The sequence below is a fragment of the Cervus elaphus genome, chromosome 18, assembly GCF_910594005.1.
Source record: "Cervus elaphus chromosome 18, mCerEla1.1, whole genome shotgun sequence".
NCBI lineage: Eukaryota > Metazoa > Chordata > Mammalia > Artiodactyla > Cervidae > Cervus > Cervus elaphus.
In genome coordinates, this window is record NC_057832.1 from 124,028,420 (window position 1) to 124,054,342 (window position 25,923).

The window sequence follows — 25,923 nt, forward strand, 5'->3', positions numbered from 1 at the left end:
GTGCGAAACAGCTCAAAATTATTTTCATAAAATACTAAGGCTCTACCTTCCTCCTCGCTGTATTTTCAGTTACACTGGAGCTTTCCAGGGCTGTGTGGGTGGAGACTGCCTGGCATGAGCGCAGAAGCAGACAGGGGGACCCAGCTGTTTCCTCTTAAGACAAACCATAAGGAAATATGCAAAAACGCTTAACAAAGCATCGCACCACTTTAACATTTTGGAAGACAGAGCTACTGTGGTTATTATGTATCAAGTTTATTATGACTATTTTAATTTTAAAATGGATTAAAATGTAGCTTTTTAATTTTTCTCGATTTTTAAATTTCTAAGACAGTAAATGTAGATAGCACTAACCCACAAAAAGCAGAAGCTCTTTAGGGTCTTCAATAATTTTTAATAGTATGAAGGTGTGCTGAGGTCAGAATTCTGAAAATTATTGCTCTATACCCTGCTGTTGGGCGTTCTAGCCTCAACAATGCTCCAACTATATGGCATTGGGAACATCCTTTAATCACTTTGTGCCTGTTTTTTTTTTTTTTTTAATCTTCTAAATAAAAAGGTATATTCTTCTTACAGCAAAAAGGAAGCTTGCGCTGAATACTGAAGTTGTAACTATCTAAAAATTATACTACTAAGTATTGCTGTTCTCCATTATTCTATGAAAATTATAACAAAATATACCATATTAATGTACCTTATAGGATTAAAATGTCATTAAACATGCAACTTGAAAATCTTAACAACATTCAGATAAAAAATGTAAGACACGAATAGGGAAAAAGTGATTTGTATGTTTGTATTTAAATAAGTTCTAGGTAATTCAGAGACTGTTAGTCCCATTTTATATGAAAAAAGAGTTATTAAGACATCAGAATCACCAGGGGAATTTTTAAGAGTTGCTGAAGGTAGGCCCGTTATGGAAGTATTCAGGTTAGGCTCTTTGGTATAAGGCCCAGACATCCTCTTTTTTGAGGCCTCCTGAGTTATGCTGTGTGAGGCCTGGGCTGAGACATGCTCTGGAGACAGAATGGCTCACTTCCTGCATGCAGAGTGATGCAGTGGGTACTCCCACCAAGGAAAGGGCCATGGATTAAACAGGCATTCGTGTCCATGTTGGGCAACTGAGAGAGGACACATATTCTCTAATATACATGGCGGGGGGGGGGGCGGGGATAGAAATCAGTTCAGTGATCAATTAATTCTGGGAAGATGAATGTGGCCATGGCAGCAATGTTTTAGATAATCCCCAATTGCCACATAAAAGCAGAGATAGGGACTAGGTAGTGAGCAAAATCCAGGAGCATATTTAAATCAAATCTAAGTGAAGTCATCTCCAAGGGCAGGTAACCCCAAGCCAATGTCCAGAAAAAGGGCTGGAGATGAGAAACCTCAAGAATCCAGCTCTGGGCATAGTAAAAATGGCAGTCTTTCATAAAATAAAACGATGAGAAAACCATCAAAGATGGTCAGAATCAACCTTTTCAAAACTCTGGAAATGAAAGGCTGGCAGGAATCAGTAGGGGGGCAGCATTTACTCAAGAAATATGGCTGATTCTCAGTACAAGTCGTCAACTGACTGGCTTTGTAACCTGTTTCTACCACCCTCTCCAGCTCCACCATAGCAGGGAATGAGCAGCCACAACCACGGCAGAGACAGGAGGCTGGCGGCTGTGGGACAGGGCAGGCTGGGCTGGAGCTCCTTCTCAGCCTCGCTGCCAGGACACTGTCACTGCTCGACCTGCCTGTGGTTCCCTAGATGGCCCCATGTGTCTTTATTAAGTCTGACTCACAGCTCACCACGCGTGAAAGCCTCATTCCCAGGGCAGCTGCTGAAAACACTTGGAGGTGTCCTGCCCTGCTCAGCAGCTGAGGGCAGGGGTGACAGTTGGGGCAAAGAACAGACTAAGCAGAAGCTGTGATGGAGAAACTCAGGAGCGAGATGCCCAAGGGGTTTGTGGAGCTCTCCCACAGTCCTTGGAATCAGCATGGCCACAAGCATGTGCAGGGCTGACCACATGCGCAGCACTGGGCATGCACTCAGGAAAGACGTGAGAAGGTCACCTCTGCATGACCTTCAGGCTCTGAACCAGTAGGAAGTGAAGGCCAAGGCAGAGTTCTCCACTACCTGGCTGAGTAGTGAGGGCCTGCCCAGAACACACAGAACTGCAAGGCCTACAGACTTAGTGGTTTCAGGTGTTCAAGGGAACTGGCCCCATCATTTCTGATCACTAAGCTAGCTGGGCAGAGACTTCAGTGGCCACACATGACACAGAGTACAGGCTTTACGGCATTGGTTTACCAGAGTCACTAAACAAATGGTAACACCAACAACAAACCTTGAGTAGGGGAAAAACTTGATTTCAAGGGTTACCAGGCTGTATCATTTAAAATATCCAGTTTTTAATGAAAATTTGGGGGACATGCAAAGAAATAAGAAAGTACACTTCACACATAGAGGGGAAAAACAATAATAAAAACTGTCCCTAAGGAACTGGATGCTGAGCTTACTAGACAGAGAGCTTAAAGGAGTTATTTTAAATATGTCCAAAAAACCAAAAGATGCCATGTCTAAAGAATTCATGAAAAGAATGAGTCATCAAATAGAAAATATCAATAAAGAGATAAAAATAATATTAAAAAAACAATAAAATTCTTCAGTTAAAAATTATAAAAAATGAAAAGTTCTCCAGAAGAGCTGAACAGTGGATCAGAGCAGGCAGAGTAAGAATCAGTAATCCTGAGGATAGTCATTGGAAGGACTGATGTTGAAGCTGAAACTCCAATACTTTGGCAACCTAATGCAAAGAGCTGACTCATTTGAAAAGACCCCGATGCTGGGAAAGATTGAAGGCAGGAGAAGAAGGGGACGACAGAGGATGAGATGGTTGGATGGCATCACCAACTCGATGGACATGAGTTTGGGTAAGCTCCAGGATTTGGTGATGGACAGGGAAGCCTCGCGTGCTGCAGTCCATGGGGTCGCAAAGAGTCAGACACGACTGAGCGACTGAACTGAACTGCGGATAGTCAGTTGAGATTATCCAGCTTAAGGAGCCAAAAGAAAAAGAGAATGATGAAAAATGAACAGAGCCGGTCAGGCATCATCAAACGTACCAATATACACACAACAACAGTTATCAGAGGGAGGAGAGAGAGAGGGGGAAGAAAGAATATTTAAACAAATAATGACCCAAACTCCCCAAATTTGATAAGAACTATAAATCCAGACATCCATAAGCTTGAGAAATTCCAAGTAGGACAAACTCAAAGAGAGCCTCATCAGTATCAAACTGACAAGAGCCAAGGTGAGAAGCCTGGAAGCACAAGAGAGAAGCAATTCATCCCATATGATATTTACAACTAATTTTCATCAAACTGGAGACCACAGGCAGTGAGATGACATATTCAAAGTCCTGAAAGAAAGACTGTCAATCAAGAATTCTGTACCCAGCAAAACTACCTTTCAAAATTAAGACAAACAAAAACAGAGACTCCACTGCTTTTAGATGTTCCCTAAAGTAAACATTAAAGGGAGAGCTTCAGACAAAAACACAAGGAGACCAGACGCCAAATCATCCCAGTGAAGAAGTCATGAGCACAGTAAAAGTGATGCAAATGACAGAATATGTATATTTTCTGTATCTAACATCTTTTGCTCCCAAATTGAAAGCAACTATACAAGGCAATAATTATGAACCTGTTTTGAAAGATAGATATCATATAAAAATATAATTTGTGTGACAATAGCAGCACAAAGGAGGGGAAACGGGAGGAATCAACATGTGAATGAAGTTGCTGTGTACCACTGAAATCAAGCTGGTATTAATATAAACTAGATGTTATAAATTAAGATGCTAATTTTAATCCCTAGGGCAGGCACTATAAAACTTGCAAAAAATTTAATATAATGACAAGGAATTTTAAATGACACACTACAAAATACCTACTAAAAAATGAAGAAAGTAATGGATATAAAAACCAAATGAAAAAAAGGTAGAAAACAAATAGCAAAACAGTAGACATTGCTGTTCACTCACTCAGTCATGTCCAACTCTTTGTGACCCCATGGACTGCAGCACACTAGGCTTCCCTGTCCTTCACCATTTCCCAGAGCTTGCTCAAACTCATGTCCATTGAGTTGGTGATACCATCCAACCATCTCATCCTCGGTCACCCCCTTCTCCTCCTGCCTTCAATCTTTCCCAGCATCAGGGTCTTTTCCAATGAGTCAGTTCTTCACATCAGGTGGTCAAAGTATTGAAGCTTCACCTTCAACATCAGTCCTTTCAAAGAAATTTAGGATTGATTTCCTTTAGAATTGACTGGTTTGATCTCCTTGCAGTCCAAGGGACTTTCAAGAGTCTTCTCAAACACCACAGTTCAAAAGCATCAATTCTTTGGTGCTCAGCCTTCTTTATGATCCAACTCTCATATCCATACATGACTACTGGAAAAACCAAAGCTTTAATCAGATGTACCTTTGTTGGCAAAGTAATGTCTCTGCTTTTTAATATGCTGTCTAGGTTGGTCATAGCTTTTTTTCCATGCAGCAAGAGTCTTTTAATTTCATGGCTGCAGTCACCATCTGCAGTGATTTTGGAGCCCAAGAAGATAAAGTCTGTCACTGTTTCCATTGTTTCCTCATTTATTTACCATGAAGTGATGGGATCGGATGCCGTAATCTTAGTTTTTTGAATGTTGAGCTTTAAGCCAGCTTTTTCACTCTCATCTTTCAATTTCATCAAGAGGCTCTTTAGTTCCTCTTCACTTTCTGCCAGAAAGGGTGGTATCATCTGCATATCTGAAGCTATTGATATTTCTCCTGGCAATCTCGATTTCAGCTTGTGCTTCATCTAGCTTGGCATTTCATATGATGTACTGTGCATGTAACTTAGATAAGCAGGCTGACAATATAGAGACTTGAAGTACTCCTTTCCTAGTTTGGAAGCAGTCTGTTGTTCCATGTCCAGTTCTAACTGTTGCTTCTTGATTAGCATACAGATTTCTTAGGAGGCAGGTAAGGTGTCTAGTATTCCCATCTCTTTAAGAATTGTCCATGGTTTGTTGTGATCCACACAGTCAAAGGCTTTAGCATCATCAATGAAGCAGAAGTAGATGTTTTTTTCTGGAATTCTCTTGCTTTTTCTATGATCCAATGGATGTCGGCAATTTGATCTCTAGTTCCTCTGCCTTTTTAAATCCAGCTTGAACATCTGTGAGTTCTTGGTTCACATACTGTTGAAGCCTAGCCTGGGGAACTTTGAGCATTACTTTGCTAGCATGTGAAATAAGTGCAGTTGTGTGACAGTTTGAACATTCTTGGACATTGCCCTTCTTTGGAACTGGAGACAGAAGACATATATCCTATCTAATCAGTAATTGCATTAATGTAAATGAGCTAAATATTCCCAAGTAGAAGTCAGAGCTTCTTAGAATAGATTTAAAAAGCATGATTCAGAAATATGCTACGGGAAACATATTTTATCTTTAAAGGCAAAAACAGCTGAAATTAAAAGGATTTAAAAGAGAAATGTCATTAAATAGTAACCAAAAAAAGAAAAAAGAACAGGAATGTGTAACTAACATTAGATGCAATCAACTTTAAGACTACAGCTGTTACTAGAGACCAGTGGGCAATCTACCAAGAATGTGCAACAGTTATAAATATATATGCACCTAAAAATGAAGCTCCTATATACAAAAAGAAGAACTATCAGAATTGAAGGAAAGACTAGACGATAACAGTTGGAGATTTCAATACTATACTTTCAGTAATGGATAGAAAAACTAAAGAAAAGATGAACAAGAAAACAGAGGACTTGGACAATATTGCAACCCAACTAGACCTAACAGACATTACAGAACATGCCATACAACAGAGCAGATTACACTTTCTTTACAAATGCCCAGGAAGATTCTCACAGACAAACTTTTACGCCATAAAACAAGTATAAAGTGACTATATATGACCCAGAAATCCCATGCCAGGTATACCCGAAAGAATTGAAAACTTATGTTGTCACAAAGATGTGTACTGAGGACTCACAACAATATTGTTCATCATAGCCAAAAGTGGAACAATCAAAAGTCTGCCAAATGATATATCAGTTCTGTTCAGTTCAGTTGCTTAGTCATGTCTGACTCTTTGCGAAGGCATGGACTGCAGCATTCAAGGTTTCCCTGTCCATCACCAGCTCCCAAATCTTGCTCAAACTCATGTCCATGGAGTCGGTGATGCCATTCAACCATCTCATCCTCGGTCACCCCTTCTCCTCCTGCCTTCAGTCTTTCCTGTCATCAGAGTCTTTTCCAATGAGTCAGTTCTTTGCATCAAGTGGCCAAAGTATTGGGGTTTCAGCTTCAGCATCCATGCTTCCAATAATGAATATTCAGGATTGATCTCCTTTAGGATGGACTGGTTGGATCTCCTTGCAGTCCAAGGGACTCCCAAGAGTCTTCTCCAACACCACAGTTCAAAAGCATCAATTCATTGGTGCTCAGCTTTCTTTATAGTCCAACTCTCACATCCGTACATGACTACTGGAAAAACTAGCTTTGTCGAGACAGACCTTTGCTGGCAAAGTAATGTCTCTGCTTTTTAATATGCTGTCTAGGTTGGTCATAGCTTTTCTTCCAAAGAGCAAATGTCTTTTAATTTCATGGCTGCAGTTACCATCTGCAGTGATTTTGGAGGTGAAGAAAATAAAGTCTGTCACTGTTTCCATTGTTTCCCCATCTATTTGCCATGAAGTGATAGGACTGGATGCCATGATCTTAGTTTTCTGAATGCTGAGTTTTAAGCCAGCTTTTTCACTCTCACCTTTCACTTTCATCAAGAGGCTCTTTAGTTCTTCTTTGTTTCTGCCATAAGGATAGTGTTATCTGCGTATCCGAAATTATTGTTATTTCTCCCGGCAATCTTGATTCCAGCTTGTGCTTCATCCAGCCCAGCATTTTCACATGATGTACTCTGCATATAAGTTAAGTAATCAGGGTGACAATATACAGCCTTAATGTACTCCTTGCTCAGTTAGGAACCAGTCTGTCGTTCCATCTCCGGTTCTAACTGTTGCTTCTTGATTAGCATACAGATTTCTGAGGAGGCAGGTAAGGTGATGTAGTATTCCTGTCTATTTAAGAATTTTCCATGGTTTGTTGTGATCCACACAGTCAAAGGCTTTGGCATAGTCAATAAAGCAGAAGTAGATGTTTTCCTGGAATTTTCTTGCTTTTTCTATGATCCAAAGGATGTTTGCAAATTGATCTTTGGTTCCTCTGCCTTTTCTAAATCCAACTTGTACATTTGGAAGTTCTCAGTTCACATACTGTTGAAGCCTCATTTGGAGAATTTTGAGCATTACTTTGCTAGCGTGAGATGAGTGCAATTGTGTGGTAGTTTGAAGCTTCTTTGGCATTGCCGTTCTTTGGTACTGGAATGAAAACTGACCTTTTCCAGTCCTGTGGCCACTGCTGAGTTTTCCAAATTTGCTGGCATATTGAGTGCAGCACTTTAACAGCTGATGAATGGATAAACAAAATACAGTATATCCAGGCAACAGAATATTATTTGGACTTAAAAGTGAGCACAGAACTGATACATACCACAGAATGCACACAGCCTGAAGACGTGATGCGAGGGGAAGAAGCCAGGCACGAAACGGCCATGTTTGTATGGATTCATCTGCATGAAATGTCAAAATAGTCAAGTCTATTAAGCGAGAAGCTAGGTCAGGGTAGACAGGAGCACCGGGGCAGGGAGATGGAGTGAGGATTGAGTCATCATTGAGTTTCAGTTTCTGATACTGGACAGTGGTGATGAACATCTGAACACACTAAAAACTACTAAACTATACACCTCCAAAGGGTTCATTTGTGGCATGTCAAGTCTATCATGATAATAAAAAGAAGTAACCTGCCATGTGTTTTTTGACACTGCACAAAAAAAAAGAAAAAAGAAAAAAAAAAAAAAAACACAGAAAGGAGAGCTCCCCAGAGTTAGAAACGCTTTAGGAGTCCAGCCTCTTTCTACATGTTCAGGGAAACTAAGTTCACATTCTTTAAAAGGGCAATAAAAAAGGCGGTAGGCATCAAATCCCATAAAAAGTTGCCAGGAGGCAAGAAAAAAGAAGAAACAGCAACGTCACTGCCAGGACCGGGAAAGCAGGCCACACCGGAGCGACGGTGAGCAGCGACAAGGCTCCGTGGGCTCGGGATTCAGCGAGGGTCTTGGGGAGACTGCAGCTCAGACTCACCAGAAGACCGGGCAGGCGGGTGATAGACACAACCATGCACGCAAGTGGGACGCCACGTGCGCAAGTGCAGAGCGAGAGACCAAGGCTGCGTGGGGCTGTTCTCGGCTCCAGCAGCTGGGGAGCTGCCAATCAGGGGTCAAAGTTCAGTCCGGCAGACCGGGGCGGGAGCCACGCTCGCGTCTGGCCACCTCTGCCGCCCATGCTGCTTTCCTGCGTTCCACTGCCTTTCATTAGGGGATTTCTTCTCATTCTCTTTTAAGGAAATGTGACATTGTGTTAGATTTTTAATTTTTGCGTTTTTGTTTCTTACTTTCGACATACAGCTCAATATATCAGGAGATTCTTGCCAGGAAGTAAATCCAAAGTTGTTTTTATGACAGCAAAATACGTGCCAACGAGTGACATTTACATGCTGAATTTTAATGAAGTGTCAGAAGTGAAATGCATTTTTAAAAAATTTAATACATGAGAGAACAATGTATCCACTCACGAAACAATGTTGCCGGCAGGAGACAAGAATAGTAAATAAAAAGTGAACATCTTCTGTTCTTTAATGTATGTATTCATGTTACACAATTAAACCCCATTTTCTCTTCTTCAAAAGGAAGGCTCCTGACAGCCCTGACAGCCGCCACCTTCGCTGGGACCAGGCTGCCTTTCTGGGCGTGGCCGTGAAGAGGCGGGGCAGGGGAGACGACCGCCCACTCTGCCCGATGCGGCCGAGCCCACCGGATGGCTGGGAGGTTGGATCCTGAGGTTTTCCACGCAAGAGGGTGAAAACACGACACCACCAACCCCCGGCAAAGAGGAGGATGACTTTCCCCAGGAACCAGCACGCGCAGTACAAGAACTGCAAGTCTGACCTGCAGCAGCCGAGCCTCACACCCAAGGGCGATGGGAGTCTGGACAGGAGTCTACCCCTAAGGCCTGGGGCGGCCGCCTCCAGCGGGCTGGCCCGGGAGGGGAGAGGCAGGGAGGGCGCAGAGAGCTGCAGCCTTAGCGGGCAGACCGGTCCAGGAAGAAACACAAGATCGTTTCCAGAACGTGCTAGGATATGCAGTTTAGGAGACCACAAGAATCCCCACGATGTTGCTTTTCAACTGAGCCTATAAAATTTTATTTCACGTCTACACCGCCTGGCTCACCGGGGAAGTCCCCCAGTGCCTTGGAGACGCGAGGAAATGCGATTTGCCGCCAGGTACTGCAGCTGGGCCCATCCAGGCACTCCAGCACGCCCTCTGGTGGCCCCGCAGCAGAAGCCGAAATGCTGTCCCTGCCAGGACCCCAAGCCCAGAAGAACTGCTCCCGCTTCTGTGGGAGGCACCCACGTGGCTCCCAGGACACTGAACGCAACCTGCTCAGGACCGGCAGGTAGGAGCTAACTTAAAAACAGGGTGCTCTCTGCTTTACTGGAAATGCATAACCAACCAGGACCTACCGTGAAGCACAGGGAACTCTGCTCAGTGTTAAGTGTCAGTCTGGATGGAAGGAGGGTTTCACGGAGAATGGATCATGTATATGTCTGGCTGAGTCCCTTCGCCATTTACCTGAAATTGTTACAACATTGGTAATCGTCTATAACTCAACACAAAATTGTTTAGTCGTTCAGTCGTGTCTGACTCTTTGTGACCCCATTGACTGCAGCACGCCAGGCTTCCCTGTCCTTCATTATCTCCCAGGGATTGCCCACTCATGTCCATTGAGCCAGTGATGCCATCCAACCATCTCGGCCTCTGTCGTCCCCTTCTTCTCCCGCCTTCAATCTTTCCCAGGGTCTTTTCCAATGAGTTGGCTCTTCACATCAGATGACCAAAGTATTGGAGCTACAGCTTCAACATCAGTCCTTCCAAAGACTATTCAGGATTGATTTCCTTTAGGACTGACTGGTTTGATCACCCTGCAGTCCAAGGGACTCTCGAGAGTCTTCTCCAACACCACAGTTCAAAAGCATCAATTCTTCACTGCTCAGCTTTCTTTGTAGTCCAACTCTCACATCCATGCATGACTACTGGAAAAACCATAGCTTTGACTAGACGCACCTTTGTCGGCAAAGTAATGTCTCTGCTTTTTAATATGCTGTCTAGGTTTGTCATAGCTTTTCTTCCAAGGAGCAAGCGTCTTTTAATTTCATGGCTGCAGTCACCATCTGCAGTGATTTTGGAGCCCAAGAAAATAGAAAGCTTGAAAAAACAGGTGTGTTCTGGGGGAGAGGGAGGAGTCCCACAGAAGGAACGGGTATCCAAGGAGGGCTGAGTTGGGCTCAGGGAAGGAGCTGGATTCTGTTCCAGGCCCCAAGGGTGCATCCTGCCTGTCCCGTCACTGGTGGTCACAGGGAGCCTCTAGACAGGCTCCTTTGAGGCACGGCCATCCTCATCTGTCAGTGAGCCGACCTGCATCATCATCGTCACCACCACTGATGTAAGGAAAGAACTAGAACATACCTGTATCCTGTGAGAAATGGTTGCTCTTCTGGCATTAGAGTTGATGTACAGAGCTAACCAACTTAGTAGAAACTTTGCAATAATTCCCACTAGAAAAAAAAAAAGGTGGGTATGAACTGGTTGATTCATGAATGCTAAGTCACTTCAGTCGTGTCCAGCTCTTTGTGACAGCATGGACTGTTGCCCACCAGGCTCCTCTGTCCATGGGATTTTCTAGGCAAGAGTACTGGAGTGGGTTGCCATTTCCTTCTCCAGCAGAGTATCAAATAAATAATAGTTAACATTTGGAAATACTTTTACATTTATAAACTGGTTTAAAATACTTTACTTGATGTCATGGTGTGACCATCAACATGGCCCTGTTTGATGTCCACATTCACCTGATGAAGAATCTGCACCTCTAAGAGCTTTAGTAACTCCCCACCGACCCTACCCTCACCGGCCACACCTCCTGCTCGGGGACAGTGAATTACAAAGCTAAATGTCCTCTTACTGTAAGATCTGGTATTTACCCAAAGGAGTTGAAAACTCCTGTCCGCACAAAACCCTGCACACAGACATTTATAGCAGCTCTATTCACCATTGCCAGTGGTTGGGAGCAATCAAGATGTCTTTCAGTGGGTCAGCTGAAAAACTGGTCCATTCAGACAACTGAATGTCATTCAGTGCTAAAAATAAGTGAGCTATCAAGCCATGAAAAGTAATGGGAGGAACTTCAGAGCACAGGCCTAGGTGAAAGAAGCCAGTCTGAAAAGGTTACATCCTGCTTGATACCAGCTATGTGACGTTCTGGAAGCAGCAGAGGGAGGAGGAGTGTCTGCCAGGACCGGGGGGGGGGGGGGCAGGGCAGGGGGCTTGGGGCAGATGGGGGGTGGGGGGATGGGTGCAGGGGGGTGATGACCAGGTGGGCACGGGGCCCCTTATGGCAGCGAGCTTTCCCCACCCAGACCCGTAGGGCGCTGCATGACATCACACGTCCTGCACAGAACATGCAGGACAAAGCTAACCCTAAAGTGAGCTGCGGGTGTTCACGGATCATAACACGGCAATACCAATCCAGATGCCACCCCACAGCCAGAGAACCTTTCCAGGGGGGCATGTATGCAAACTCTATGCATTCTGCCCAACCTTTCTGTAAATCTAAAACTGCTCTCAACAAGGACAGCTACACATTTAAACACGTACTTCCCTGTCTGTCTGCCTCCTCCATGAAGCACCCTCCGTGTGTCTCAAATTCCCTCTGGAAGGAGCCCAGAGTGTGAGCCCGCGATCAGACTGCGATGCACACTGGGCCCTGGGTCAGTGCTCGGGAAGTGCTGGACGCGGGTGTGGACACATCCTGACCCGGCTGAGACACGGAGCCCTCCAGCCTGCTCTGCAGGGAAGGCACCCGTCCTCTCCTGAGGAACCTTGACCCCCAGGTGGTGGTCCTGGGACCCTCTCTGCCGGGGACACAGCGTCTCGCCTGCGTCTGGACGGTCGCAGCGGCCGTGAGAGCGGAGCAGGCGGAAGAACTGTGTGTGGGCCGCTCTGCGGCAGCAGGAACACCAGTGGGCATGGAACCGGGGCGAGAGACAAGCGGGACGAACGGAATGGGGCCAGGCTGGGCCTACCAACCCGGGCCCAGAGCGCGGCTGTCAGCCGGCAGCCCCGACGCTCTCTGCCGCTGGTCCACAGAGTCAGGGACATGGGGCCTCCGTGAAGTGAGGTGGACACGCCGCAGCCTCCTCACGCGACAGGCTCACAGTAGACCTGCCAAGGACCCCGGGGGCCCAGGGTCACAAGCAGCCTCCCGCGAGAGCTCGGGAGAGGCTCTGCACGTCAGGGAGGCACTGGGCGCGGTGTGCTCCATCCGGGCCCCCCGGGTGCACTTGGGGGAGGCATGGGGAGGGCGCACTCAGCACTGAGGGGAAGGCATGCGGCCGCCACGGAGTACTGACCACGAGAGAGGGGGTACAGAGACCTGGGGCTTCGTAGCCACTGCAGCGTTCCTGGAGTGGACAGGACGGCCTTCGGCCAGCGCCCAGGGCCTGCCCAGCAGGAGAGCCCTGCGTCCACCAAGTCAGCAGAACAGTCACGGCCCCTCCTGCACTTTCCAGATGGAGGAATTCCACCTCATGCGTCAAAGCCCGGGAATGGCGGGGCAGGGTGTGGGGAGGCCCTGGGATGGCGGGGCGGGGGTGGGGACCCGGGAATGGCGGGTCAGCGTGGGTGATGGGGGCCCTGGAGGAAAGGCCCTGCTACATAAGCCAATGCTCATCCTTCCGTCTGCCCCCAGCCCCCCCAAAGGACCTGAGGCCTCTGACCAGGAAAGGACATCAGCAGACTCTAGTGACCACTGCTCCGGCCCTCAGCTGACACTAACACCGGAGCACCCCAGACGTCACAGCGTCCACCAGACGCCCTAGGGCTTACGGGGCAGTGGTCAGGGCCGTCCTGGGCTTGCTCCTGGTCCAGAACGCTCACGCTTAGCGGCTTCCAGGGCGACCCTGTTCCCTGACCTGTGGGGTGAGGGTCGTCAAGGTGGAAGTACACCCAAATTGCCCCACTCAACACCACCCGCCACGATGTCCACGGACAAACTCGCTGACCAGAGGCAGCACCAATCCGAAGGGGGTTGGCAGGGGTGGGTGCTGCCACCACGGAGGGCTGATGACCCCCCAGCACAACGCCGTCTGCAGACGGCGGGCCGTGGAGGCCAGCGGCTGGAGCTCCAGGACGGGACCCACCTGGGGCCTGGCTGCCGCCGCCTGGAGGTTTCTCTGCCGAGCGGAGGGGTGACCAGAGGTGATCTGCTCTCCCCTCGCCAGGCCAGCGACTGCCTCCTGCCAGCACTCCAGCCTCTGACATCCTCTGGGGCTCAGGGGCTCTCATCCCCTTTCCTCCCTCGAGACTCATGCAGGGGACATGGGGACACCGAGGACATGGGGCTGGAGGCAGCCACGGGCCCATGTCCACATATCTACAGGGGCACACGGGCATGGTCCACAGCCCTGGGCCCACACCCACAGGTAAGGAGCCTGTGCCCAGACGGTCGGCCGCAGACAGGACAGCCTGGGCAGCCACGGCAGGTGAACCTATGGTGCAGACCCTTGGGGTCTGGGCGTGGACGCATGACACCTTCTGGAGAAGACTTCCCTCCTCTGAAGGAGCTGCTCTCGGCCTGCTCCTGGGCCTCAGCTGAGACCACGCGCGCCTGACCACTGGCCCCGAGGAGCCAGGTGCCTGGGCTGGGACACTGGGACTGGGGTTTCAGCAGCGCGGTCATCTTCTGGGGCACGTGGCCAGCCGTCCACCCTCACTGACCCACAGCACTGGCCACAGCTGCCAGGACGGCCTCCAGCCCAGGAGGGACCCAGGCCGCCTGCTCCCTGACCGCCCCTGGCTGGCGGACCCGCCCTTTCCCTCCCGCCTCGGCACCCGGGAGGACGCGGATGGCGGGCCCGCCCACCTGTGCGGGAGAGCTTCTGCAGGGTGGCCGTCAGGTGCTGCAGGACCCCTGGCGACACTTCATAGCGGAGCACATCCATGGCTGGAAACTCCTGACACCGTCCGAACACTCCGTCTGCGAGAAAGGAGGCAGAGAAGAGAGACTGTGAGGGGGGAGACGGGACAGACGGGCGGACAGCCCTGGCCGAGCCCGAGGCACAGCTCCGAGCAGCTGCCAGGATCAGAAGCCCCTGGAATGGAATGAGTGTGTGGTGTGTTAGCCGCTCAGTCATGTCCAACTCTTTGTCACCCCGTGGGATGTTTCCCACCAGGCCCCTCCATCCGTGTGATTTTCTGGGCAAGGATACTGGAGTCCATTGCTATTCCCTCCTCCAGGGGATTTTCCTGACCCAGGGATCAAACCTGGGTCTCCTGCGTTGCAGGCAGATTATTTACCATCTGGGCCACGAGGGAAGCCTAATGGAAAGGATGGCTTTAAACAAAAAGCAGCTCATCATGAAAACCACAAACGCAAAGGTGAGTCCAGTGCGGCGTGGCTTCCAGGCTGCCTTCCAGCTCTCCCTCCCACCCCCGCCCCCCGCCTTTCTGTCATCTTGCGCCTGAGACCGTCACACTTGTGATGTGAAGCTTTGCTTCTGACCGTCCGGTGACCATAAAGTCGACATCACTCGGGGCTGGTTTCCAGGGGAGAAACAGGACCCCCAGGGGCAGAAGCGCTGGTTTGCAGGAGGTGCTGGCGGTGGGGCCACTAGGCCAGTGGGGCTGCTTCGGGAGCCTCCTGAGAACGCGGAGGGGAAGGGTGGCTCCGGGAAGCGTGAGATGTTAGTGGGGCCCCATTTATCCTGCTCTGTCCCATTTGTCTCAAATGACAGACTCTGCTCCTCAACATCTTTTCAAACCGCACCTTCTAATTAATTTAGGCCCTAATTAGCCCTTATTTGGGAATTGTTCACTTTGAGACAAGCTTCCTGTGGGGGCTCAAACATTCAAATCACTGCCTTGGGTACAAAAGGCTAATTCAGGGCCCAGGCCTCACACGGGGTGCATCTGCGCCGGCTGCAGGCGAAGGCCCCTCCATTGTTCGCAGTCTCATTGCGGGAGCGCAGCAGAGGACAGCCTTCCACATGCAGCCCGTCTAATTATCAGGAGCACGCTGCCGGGCCGGGCTGGCGCGTGATTGCTGGCCGGGCGCTACGTGTGCTTTCACCGAGATGCCCCACAGGAGCGGCAGAACGTCATCTGAAGTATTGCAAGCGTCCCCTGGATTTCTGGGGCCTCTGCGAAGCCCGGAGGATCCAGGCGGCAACCTGCCCAGCTGCCCGACGGGCCGCGGAGCTCAACCTCCTGCCTCCACCCTGGGACCGGGGGCACTGCCCCTCCTCTGAGCGCTGCTAAAAGCAGCCCACCTGCCACCAGTGGCTGGGGCCCTGCTGTCCCTGAGGGAGGGCCTCGCCCCCACCGTCGCCCAGCGGCATGAACAGTCTGCGCGGCTGGACCTCAGCACGTTCTCTGCTCTGTTCCCTGCAAAGAACCCCACTCAGTGCCTGGGGTGGCGCTGGGGAGAAGTGAGAACTCCAGAACACACGCAACTTCCATTTCACTCTCTGAACCCAAATACCCTGAAGCAGGGAGCGGAAGGAGCGTTAGGATGCATCGGCCCCACACCTTACAGAGGACAAAGGCAACTGTCGGCCTGCAGTGCGGGGAGGGGTCAGCAGTCAGCCACCAGCAGCTAAGACCCTGGGTTGCCATGCCTCCAGGACCTGCCTGAGACCCACAGGAAGCACCCCACCACTCAGGCTGGTACGGAGGAAAACACGCGAAGACATTTCCCATATGCTTTGGAACAACCCTTGTAAGTCAATTCCGGTCTGCAGTATAATGGAACCATTCTTTAAATTTGGTCTGTGGCAGACAGTGTTGTAAACATATTCTAAGAAAAACATTAATTAGATTTCCTTGAAACGTTTCTTTTAAATTTATATTTAGAATCGAGAGCCAGACATCCTGGAATGTGAAGTCAAGTGGGCCTTAGGAAGCATCACTATGAACAAAGCTAGTGGAGGTGATGGAATTCCAGGTGAGCTATTTCAAATCCTGAAAGATGATGCTGTGAAAGTGCTACACTCAATATGCCAGCAAATTTGGAAAACTCAGCAGTGGCCACAGGACTGGAAAAGGTCAGTTTTCATTCCAATCTCAAAGAAAGGCAATGCCAAAGAATGCTCAAACTACCGCACAATTGCACTCATCTCACACGCTAGTAAAGTAATACTCAAAATTATCCAAGTCAGGCTTCAGCAATACGTGAACCGTGAACTTCCAGATGTTCAAGCTGGTTTTAGAAAAGGCAGAGGAACCAGAGATCAAATTGCCAACATCTGCTGGATCATTGAAAAAGCAAGAGAGTTCCAAAAAAAACATTTATTTCTGCTTTATTGACTACGCCAAAGCCTTCGACTGTATGGATCACAATAAACTGTGGAAAATTCTTAAAGAGATGGGAATACCAGACCACCTGACCTGCCTCTTGAGAAACGCATATACAGGTCAGGAAGCAACAGTTAGAACTGGACATGGAACAACAGACTGGTTCCAAATAGGAAAAGGAGTACGTCAAGGCTGTATATTATCACCCTGCTTATTTAACTTATATGCAGAGAACATCATGAGAAACACTGGGCTGGAAGAAGCACAAGCTGGAATTAAGATTGCTGGGAGAAATATCAATAACCTCAGATATGCAGATGACACCACCCTTATGGCAGAAAGTGAAGAGGAACTAAAAAGCCTCTTGATGAAAGTGAAAGAAGAGAGTGAAAAAGTTGGCTTAAAGCTCAACATTCAGAAAACTAAGATCATGGCATCTGGCCCCACCACTTCATGGGAAATAGATGGGGAGACAGTGGAAACAGTGTCAGACTTTATTTTTGGGGGGCTCCAAAATCACTGCAGATGGTGACTGCAGCCATGAAATTAAAAGATGCTTGCTCCTTGGAAGGAAAGTTATGACCAACCTAGATAGCATATTAAAAAGCAGAGACATTACTTTGCTGACAAAGGTCTGTCTAGTCAAGGCTATGGTTTTTCCAGTGCTCATGTATGGATGTGAGAGTTGGACTGTGAAGAAAGCTGAGTGCCGAAGATTTGATGCTTTTGAACTGTGGTGTTGAAGAAGACTCTTGAGAGTCCCTTGGACTGCAAGGAGATCCAACCAGTCCATCCTAAAGATCAGTCCTGAGTGTTCACTGGAAGGACTGATGCTGAAGCTGAAACTCCAATACTTTGGCCACCTGATGTGAAGAGCTGACTCACTGGAAAAGACCCTGATGCTGGGAGGGATTGGGGGCAGGAGGAGAAGGGGACGACAGAGGATGAGATGGCTGGATGGCATCACCGACTCGATGGACATGAGTTTGAGTAAACTCCGGAGCTGGTCATGGACAGGGAGGCCTGGCGTGCTGTGATTCATGGGGTCGGACACGACTGAGCAACTGAACTGAACAGAACATAATATGTAATACGGTTTGTGCTTTTAGAATTACTTTCAGCTAAAAACTGAATTGTTTGAAAGCCAACCGTAGATTCTCTTTGCCACTAGACTATAGCCATGCTGATGAGGTAGAGACACTGTCCCCCAGCGGATGGTCTTAATCAATAAACTTTATTTCTCAGAGCAGTGCTGGGTTCTCAGCAAAATTAGGAGGAGAGTACACAGCTTTCCCGTCAACCTCCTGCCCCCATGCAGGCACAGCCTCCCCCCCTTTCTGCCTTCCTATCAAACAGAACCTTTGTTATGATCGATGAAGCCCCACACGTCACTGGGTACAGAGCCATGGGGTGTGTGAGGGTTCGCTCTCGGCACTGTCCAGGCCTCGGGCTTGGACACAGGTGGAGTGGCGTGTGACCGCACAGCTCCACACAGTAGCCCCGCTGCCCTCCGCGTCCTCTGATCCCCACTATTCACCCCCGCGCCTCCCTTGCCCCGACAACCAGTGATTTTCCACTGTCTCCGTAAGCTTGCCTTTCCCAGAGCGTCACGTGGCTGGGATCACACAGTGCTTGGTCTTTCCGGGCTGGCTCCTCCCACTCAGTAATATTCATGTGCGTTTCCTCCCTGTCTTCTCGAGGACTGACAGCTCGTTTCTCATTAGCGCTGAACAATATCGCATCATCTGGATGGACCAGCACCTGTTCCCTCCGTCACCTGCCAGAGGGCCTCTCGGTTGTGGCCCAGCCTGGGTGGTTATGAACACAGCTGCCTGAAGCGTCTGTGTGCGGGTTTCGTGTGGACACGCCGCCAGTCCCTTTGGGTGAGTGCCAAGGCGCACAGCTGCTGACCACGCCATGCGAGCATGTTTGGTTCTGTAATCAGTCACCAAACCTTCGCGCAAAGTGGCCGTGTGCCGCTTTGCACCTCCGCCAGCAAGCCGGAGCAGTCCCGTGGCTCCGCATCCCTCAGCGTTCCGGTTCGTCACTGTCTGGCTTCCGGCTGTCCTACTAGGCGCGCAGCGCTGCGTCACTGTTGTCTTATCCAGTGCATTTTCAATGACGAAATCAATCTTTATCACCATATTTAAAGGTAAACATGTATGTGCATGTGTGTGTGTGTATTATATGTCTACATATGTGTTCGTGCATATATGTGTATGTGCACACGTGTGTAGGTGTATGTATGTGAATTTGTGTATGTGTGTATAAGTATTGTGTATGTGTATATGTCTACCTAATGTATGTATGTGTATATACGTGTCTACTGTGTGTGTATATTTTATGAGTATGTGTATAATGTGTCATCAATATAAATATCAGTAATATCAATAAGCTCAGATATGCAGATGACACCACCCTTACGGCAGAAAATGAAGAACTAAAGAACCTCTTGATGAAAGTGAAAGATGAGAGTGAAAAAGCTGACTTAAAACTCAACATTCAAAAAACTAAGATCATGGCATCCGGTCCCATCACTTCATGGCAAATAGTTGGGGAAACAATGGAAACAGCGACAGACTTTATTTTCTTGGGCTCCAAAATCACTGCAGATGGTGACTGTAGCCATGAAATTAAAAGACTCGTGCTGCTTGGAAAAAAAGCTATGACCAACCTAGACAGCATATTAAAAAGCAGAGACATTACTTTGCCAACAAAGGTCTGTCTAGTCAAGGCTATGGTTTTTCCAGTGGTCACGTATGGATATGAGAGTTGGACCATAAAGAAAGCTGAGCACCGAAGAATTGATGCTTTTGAACTGTGGTGTTGGAGAAGACTCTTGAGAGTCCCTTGGACTGCAAGGAGGTCAAACTGGTCCATCCTAGAGGAGATCGATGCTGAAAATTCACTGGAAGCACTGATGATGTAGCTGAGCCTCCAGTACTCTGGCCACCTGATATGAAGAGCTGACTCGTTGGAAAAGACCCTGGTGCTGGGAAAGATTGAGAGCCAGAGAAGGGGACGACAGAGGATGAGATCGATGGCATCACAAAGTCAATGGACACTAACTTGGACAAACTCTGGGAGATGGTGAGGGACAGGGAAGCCTGGCATGCTGCAGTCCATGGGGTCACAGAGTCAGACTTGACTTGGTGACTGAACTACATAATGTGTGTGCATGTGTCTCCATGTGAATGTGTGTGTGTACATATATACACACACACAGCCTCCATCTTTTTATCTGCCAGAATCGGCAATAGAACAAGGAAGCTGCTTTTCCAACCTCTACACTAATCCCAGAAACAGAAGGCAGGAACACCTCCGTCCCAGACCCCTGACTGGCCCCGCTCATTCCTCAACAAAGGGCCTCAGCACGCTCTCGCCCAGCTACACGGACGTGTGGGCCGCGCTCTGCGCAGCACGGCCGGCCTGTGTCCACGGCGAGTCTGTGAGGCCCTCCTGCTCTCACGGTGGACTCGTCCCGTTCACACTGCCCTGCGCCGCCCTGACCCCGGGACACAGCCCTGCCCTAATGCCCCGCTGGACAAACAGGCAGAAGAGCCACAGGACAGGTGCTCGGGGCAAACGGACGACACAGGCTCTGCTCTCGGGGTCTCTGGACTCAGGGGCACCCCTCCCACGAGAAGCATCCACCTCTAACTGTGATGTGGGCGATGGGGGACAAGCCTCGGGGACAGCACAGAGGGGCATCAGCTCCTCCACCCACAGGAGGCGGAGGACCGGGGGATGGCATCTACAGAACAGGGCTGCCGGGGCCATGCAGGCTGGGGAGCGGGATGGACAGTCACTGGGGCCTGGGGCCAAGAGGGCAGAGCTCCGAGGGCAGAGCGAGCGGCGGGTCAGGTGGACGTGAGGGTGTGCGTGGAGTCTGGGGGGGCGTTGGCTGTCCTCCAGAGGCACAGGAGGCCCTGAGCTGGGGCCGCTTCATGCCAGGAGCCATGGGGCTGAAGGGAGCTGCCCGTGGGGGGTGGGGGGCTCAGCCAGGGTGGGGCAGTGGAGACAGAAGAGCTGGATGGACCCACTGCCTCTTCAGAGGTGAGCCCACATCTACAGGGTGGGGGGCGTGCGGCCCAGAGAGGCTCTGGGGTCCAGCACGTCTTCTGGGAGGAGGTGTCGCAGAGCACAGAACGTGGGCACTGCCCAGGGGCTCCAGGGGAGCAGGGCTGCACCCTTCCAATGGGACCTCCCTGCAGAGTGACCACAACAACCCCAGGTGCGGGCAAGGACTGCAGGCCCCAAAGCTTGATGAGCTCAGTGGAATTCTGAGGCCCTGCCCCCAGTCTGCTTTCTCTGCAGAGCAGCAGACTGGGCGCCGAGAGCGGGTGGGTCTACAGACAGGACCGGGAGGGACGCTGAGGCCCCAGGGACGAGGCGGCTGGCTCCCAGCTGGCCACGCACGCTGCTGGCGGTTCTCGGGGGCCAGGGCTCGTTTGGAGAGTCTGTCTAGCACTTGTCTAGAATGGGAGGCTGATCTCTTCCTCCGGAAAGGGAAACGTTGATACTTTTTTGCTGAATTTTTGACTGGAGCTGAGGGCCCCCTCACCAGGTGGCACAACTGTGTCTGTGCCCCCCACGCTGTGTCCTGAGCCCCACTGAAGGGCGAGGAGACAGCGGCAGGAGCCAGGCCCCCGCCCGGCCTTTCCGCCAGCCTGCTGGGCAGCCCCGGGTGCACGGCCTCCCTTCTCTGTGCGCCAGTTCCTGAAACACAACTGCCAGATCAGCACCCACTCATCCTGCACCGGGCCTTTCGCCCCGTAGAGAGCCGAGGGCGGCAGCGAGGCCCGTACGGGCCGCCCTCCAGCAGCTGGCAGCCGCCTGCTCCCCCCGCTCCGCGGCGAGGATGTCATGTTTCAGCCCGGATGCACCAGGCTCCCGCAGCTCCGCGCTGCCCCTTCACTGTTGTTGATAGAGCAAAGCAGAACATAATCAAACCCCATCACAGGAAACTCCCATCTGAAAGGCGACCAGAGTTCCCGTTCCGGCAGGCAGGCCTCCGAGGAAGCGGAGTCAGAAGTCAGACTCTGGACCTGCACCAGCCGTGCAGAGCAGTGAACGCAGCGATGGAGGTGGAGCTCACCTCGTGTCTGAGCAGCCGGGTATCATACTAAGAAAGCTAAAGAACGGTTTCTCGCGGCCAAATTGCCTTTGCCTTTCCTACGTGGAATCTGACGGAATGACCAGGACAGAACGTTCCCATGGACCAGCGGAAACACGCGGTGGTCATTCATGCTTGCAGTGCCGGCCAGGGGCCTGGCCTGGAGGAGCATCGCCGGTCCTTGGGGGTCTGGGGTTTGGATTTTGTTTGTTTCTGAAAATAACAGAAGAGAACCAAATGATGTGAACCTCTCCCACTCCTAAAATTCCACGATCTTGTACAAATGACCAGCAGACAAAAGGCAAGATTCAAGGGCAGAGGAGAGTGGAGTGGACCCGGGCCCCGTGGGCAGGGAGGCAGCTTCCTGACACGGCGGCCGGCAGGTCTCATCCACGTGAAAGGCGTTTATTGGAAGAAAGACGATGAAGAAGCGGGAACCAAACCACCGACCGCACCCGATCATCAAGCCTCACTGCCAGCTCTCAGGGTCCTGATGGGGCTGAGTCTATCCCCGGCCCGCCCTGCTGCTGTCTCTACCTGGCCTGGCTGACATGTGGCCAGGCTGTGGGATTTCAGTGGTGCTCCCCCTGCTTCTTTAGAGGCCTCCCCTGCAGGTCCCAGGAAGCCAGGCTCCTCCTGGCGGGGGCACCTGCCAAAGGCTGGCTCAAGGGCACGCAGCAAGCTTCCTTTGGGAGCTCAGGCCCCATCCAAGGCTCTGGGGCTGCCGGGTTTGCGGCTGTCTGCCGTGGGCCACAGAGAAGCAGCGGGGAAGGGAGGCAGTTTATCGCAGCAGCTGATCTTCCCATCAGCAGCCCTCCGCTCCAGCCCGTTGCCAGGTAACCAGGGCTCCTCTTATCAGCCTGGACCCTTCCATTGACTATTCCGACGAGAATAGAATAGAAAGGCCTGGCGCGGCGGGCCATCAGCAGCGCTGAAGCTGAAGGAGAACGGCATGTTGTGTGGGATCCCGGGAGCAGCAGCTGTCAGCCTCATCTTACCGGGACGCTGACAGTCACTCAGAAACAGCCGTCCATCACCTGCCCTGCACCCACTCTTATTCCACCTCCCAGGGAGGGGGGAGGGGAGGGGAGGGGGGGAGGGAGGGGTAGTAAAGGAGGGGCAGGGGCAGGAGAGGGAGAGGATAGGGAGTGGGGGAGGGGAGGGAGAGGGAGAGGGGAGGGGTGATGGGAGGGGTAAGGGGACCTGTTCACACCAGCCTTATCGTCAGGGCCCCTCAGCTGGAGAGGGGGAGGGGAGGAGAGGGGGAGGGGAGGGGAGAGGGGATGGAGAAGGGACAGGGGGAGGGGAGAAGGAGGGTATGGGGGTGGGGGGGTGGGAGGGGGTGGGGACTTGTCCACAACCAGGCTTGTTGTCAGGGTCCCTCAGCTGGAGAGGGGGGCGGGAGGAGAGGAAGGGGAGAGGGGGGGGGAGGGGGAGGGCGAGGGGCGGAAACTCATCCACACCAGCCTTATGTCAGGGCCGCAGCCCTCCTCTCTTTTCTCCTCCCCCTCCCCTCTCCCCCCTCCCGGCCCCTCCATTCTCACAGGATGAGCGCAGCTCCTCAGAATGGCGGGCCCCGCCCGCTGAGTCACCCACAGCTGTGCCTTCGAGCCCAGGTGGACCAGCTGAGCACCGAGCAGCAGTCACTCGTGCTGACGATGACCTGACTCCGAGCCTCCTGCTGTGAAGTGCAGGGTCGGGAGCTTGGCCGCCCTCTGCTCTGGCCCCCCAGGGCTCCGCGTGCTCAGCGGGCAGCCATGTGGGAGGCCCCACCCCTACTCACTCACGTCCACCCAGCAGTCCAGGGCCTCTCTGCCCCGGAGCCCAGTCTGGGCCCCCGGATCTCTCTCCCAGGACCCCCTCTCCTGCCGCTCCCGGTGCCCAGTGAGTCCTACATTCCGAACCATCCTTACCCATCTGTCCCCCTGCGGTACGGAAGATGCGTCCTGCTCACCAGGATGCTTGGCCCGTGAAAGTTACTTAAGGAGAACGCACCAAAGTCTAATGCACGGCCTCAAGGAGATATTCGTACCTCCGTGGTCACAGCAGCCAGGAGGCCACTCAAGGGCCCACTGATAGCTGAGCATGTAAACGAAATGTCCACTCACAACGCAGCCTGAAAAAGGAAGGACACCCCGACCCCTGCTACAACACGACTGAGCCCCGAGGCCGCCAGGCTGAGCGAGGTGAGCCTCCCGCGGGGGGACGAGCACCGCGTGACCCCCCTCCCGCCAGCACCTCGCTGCAGCTCAGGCGCTAAGTCGCGTCTCACTGTGACCCCACGGCCTGCGGCACGCCAGGCTCCTCTGCCCTCCACTACCTCCCGGAGTCTGCTCAGACTCATGTCCCTACGTCTCCCGCATCTCCTGCGTTGGCAGGCGGATTCTTTACCACGGTGCCATCTGAGAAGCACCTACAATGATCAAACTCACACAAGCCGAACGTAGATGTGGTTCCCAGGGGCTGGGGTGGATGTCTCTGTGATGAGGAGAAAGGCTCTGTTTGGGAAGGTGAAGTGCTCTGGAGACCACGGTGGTGACGGCTGTACAATAGTGCGAACGTGCTGAGAGCCACAGAACCGTGCACCCAGGTTAAAATACATGTAAGTTGTAAGTGCGTGTGTTCTTTATGTGCATGGATTTTTGCTATGTTAATGATATTGTGCTGTGCATCTCATTTTTGTCACTAAACATTCTGCTTTCTTTTTTAGTCTTTCGGCCATGTTGCACAGCACGTGGGATCTTAGTTCCCAACCAGAGAACTGAACACATGCCCCCCACACTGGAAGCCCTGGAAATGCAGAGTCTTAACCACTGGGCTAAGAGGGAATCCTGGTAAACTTTATGCCATGTGTATTTTACAATGATTTTTAAAGAGTGATAAATACTTGGCCAAAGAATGAGGGATGATGGACAGAGAAGCTCTCCACGTGGAGACGGGTGATGCAGATGGGCCTGTAGACTCACCAGGCTGTGAATTCCAGATGGCAAGAAGTGACGGCTAGAGAGCTGCCTGGAGATAAGAAGAAAGCCTCGCTGACCCAAGGCCAACAAGCCAGAACCCACGGCCCAGAGCCGTCCATGTGTGGGTCGGAACTTGTCAACTAAACCCAAGACCTCAGAGATAAGAAAACAGTGCAGGACCCCAGGACTCAACTCGAAGCTGTCTTGGTTTCAATTTGGACAAAATCAGCTTTGGGGAGGGGGAGGGGTGCATTTTTTTAAACTATAGATTTTTAAAAACAACTTCATTTGGTTTCCTGTTAGCAAAGAGATGTCCAGTGAGGCTGACTGCCGGTCTGGCCCCTGCCAGCCCCTGGACGAACCTGATGGAGAGCCAGCCAGACGCAGGGGCCTCGTCCCGACACAGTCAATAATAGTCACTGTCCTCACACGGCCTTCACGGTTTCCATCAGGACCGGTTTCAGCAACTATCTATGATGTTTTCTCAAAGAGTAAAAAATAATAATCCCTGTAAAGCAACACGCAAGGTCCTTACTGACTGCACCGCCGCCATGGCCACTGAGAACCGAGCGCTCAGAGGAATTGACAAACGCTAATAGGCAGGGGCGCACACATGTACGGCAAATGGAAGGATAATGAAAGTAATTTATCTGAAAATTAAAATATGATTAAGAATGGCAGTCCCGGCAAGAGCCCAGGTGCCTGAGGAGAGGGGTGTGCAGCCAGCCTCATTAGCTCAGGTCTGGAGGAAACCACTTTCCTCTCTGACAGCTTTAATGCCAAGGCCCACACTCACAGACGGGCGTCCTTTGGAAACCGAGACTTGGGGCAGACGCAGAGGCGGGGCCTCACTAACAGAGTTGCCCAGACAGGGGCCTGGGCCCCAGCGTCCACCACACCCAGGACGCCCTGGGCACCGCTGACTGAGCCTTCACCAAGTGTGGGCTTAGTTTTCAGCCTCTGAGACCACGGGAGCCACGGGGGACACACAGCAGGTTCTTGAGACGCTGCAACATGGAGCCGTGGGATCTCAGCACAGGCTCTGCAGCCAGCCGGAGCAGGCCAGGGGAGTCGACCAGCTGACCTTCCGGGTGGGGCCCAGAGTGGGCATGGATGTGAAGGACCCTGTGTCCCCAGTGGCCCCACGGATGAGCCCACACGGGCCTTGGGAAGGTGGCGCCCAGGCCTGCCCTGCCCACGGCCAGTCACCCGGGGCTCTGGGCAGGCTCGGGCTTCCGGGGTGTCTTGACGGCCGTGCCCAGCGTGGTGGA

At 51.2% G+C, this 25,923-nt stretch overlaps 1 protein-coding gene across 3 annotated transcripts in view; it reads right to left on the bottom strand.

Annotated features, from left to right (window-relative positions):
- PTPRN2 (protein tyrosine phosphatase receptor type N2) overlaps positions 1-25,923 on the bottom strand; it is a 593,102-nt gene that overhangs the window by 439,512 nt on the left and 127,667 nt on the right. For all 3 annotated transcript variants that reach the window (XM_043873080.1, XM_043873079.1, XM_043873077.1), the window contains exon 3: positions 14,145-14,258. In XM_043873080.1, the coding sequence (XP_043729015.1) occupies positions 14,145-14,258 (114 nt within the window). The remainder of the gene's footprint in view (positions 1-14,144; positions 14,259-25,923) is intronic.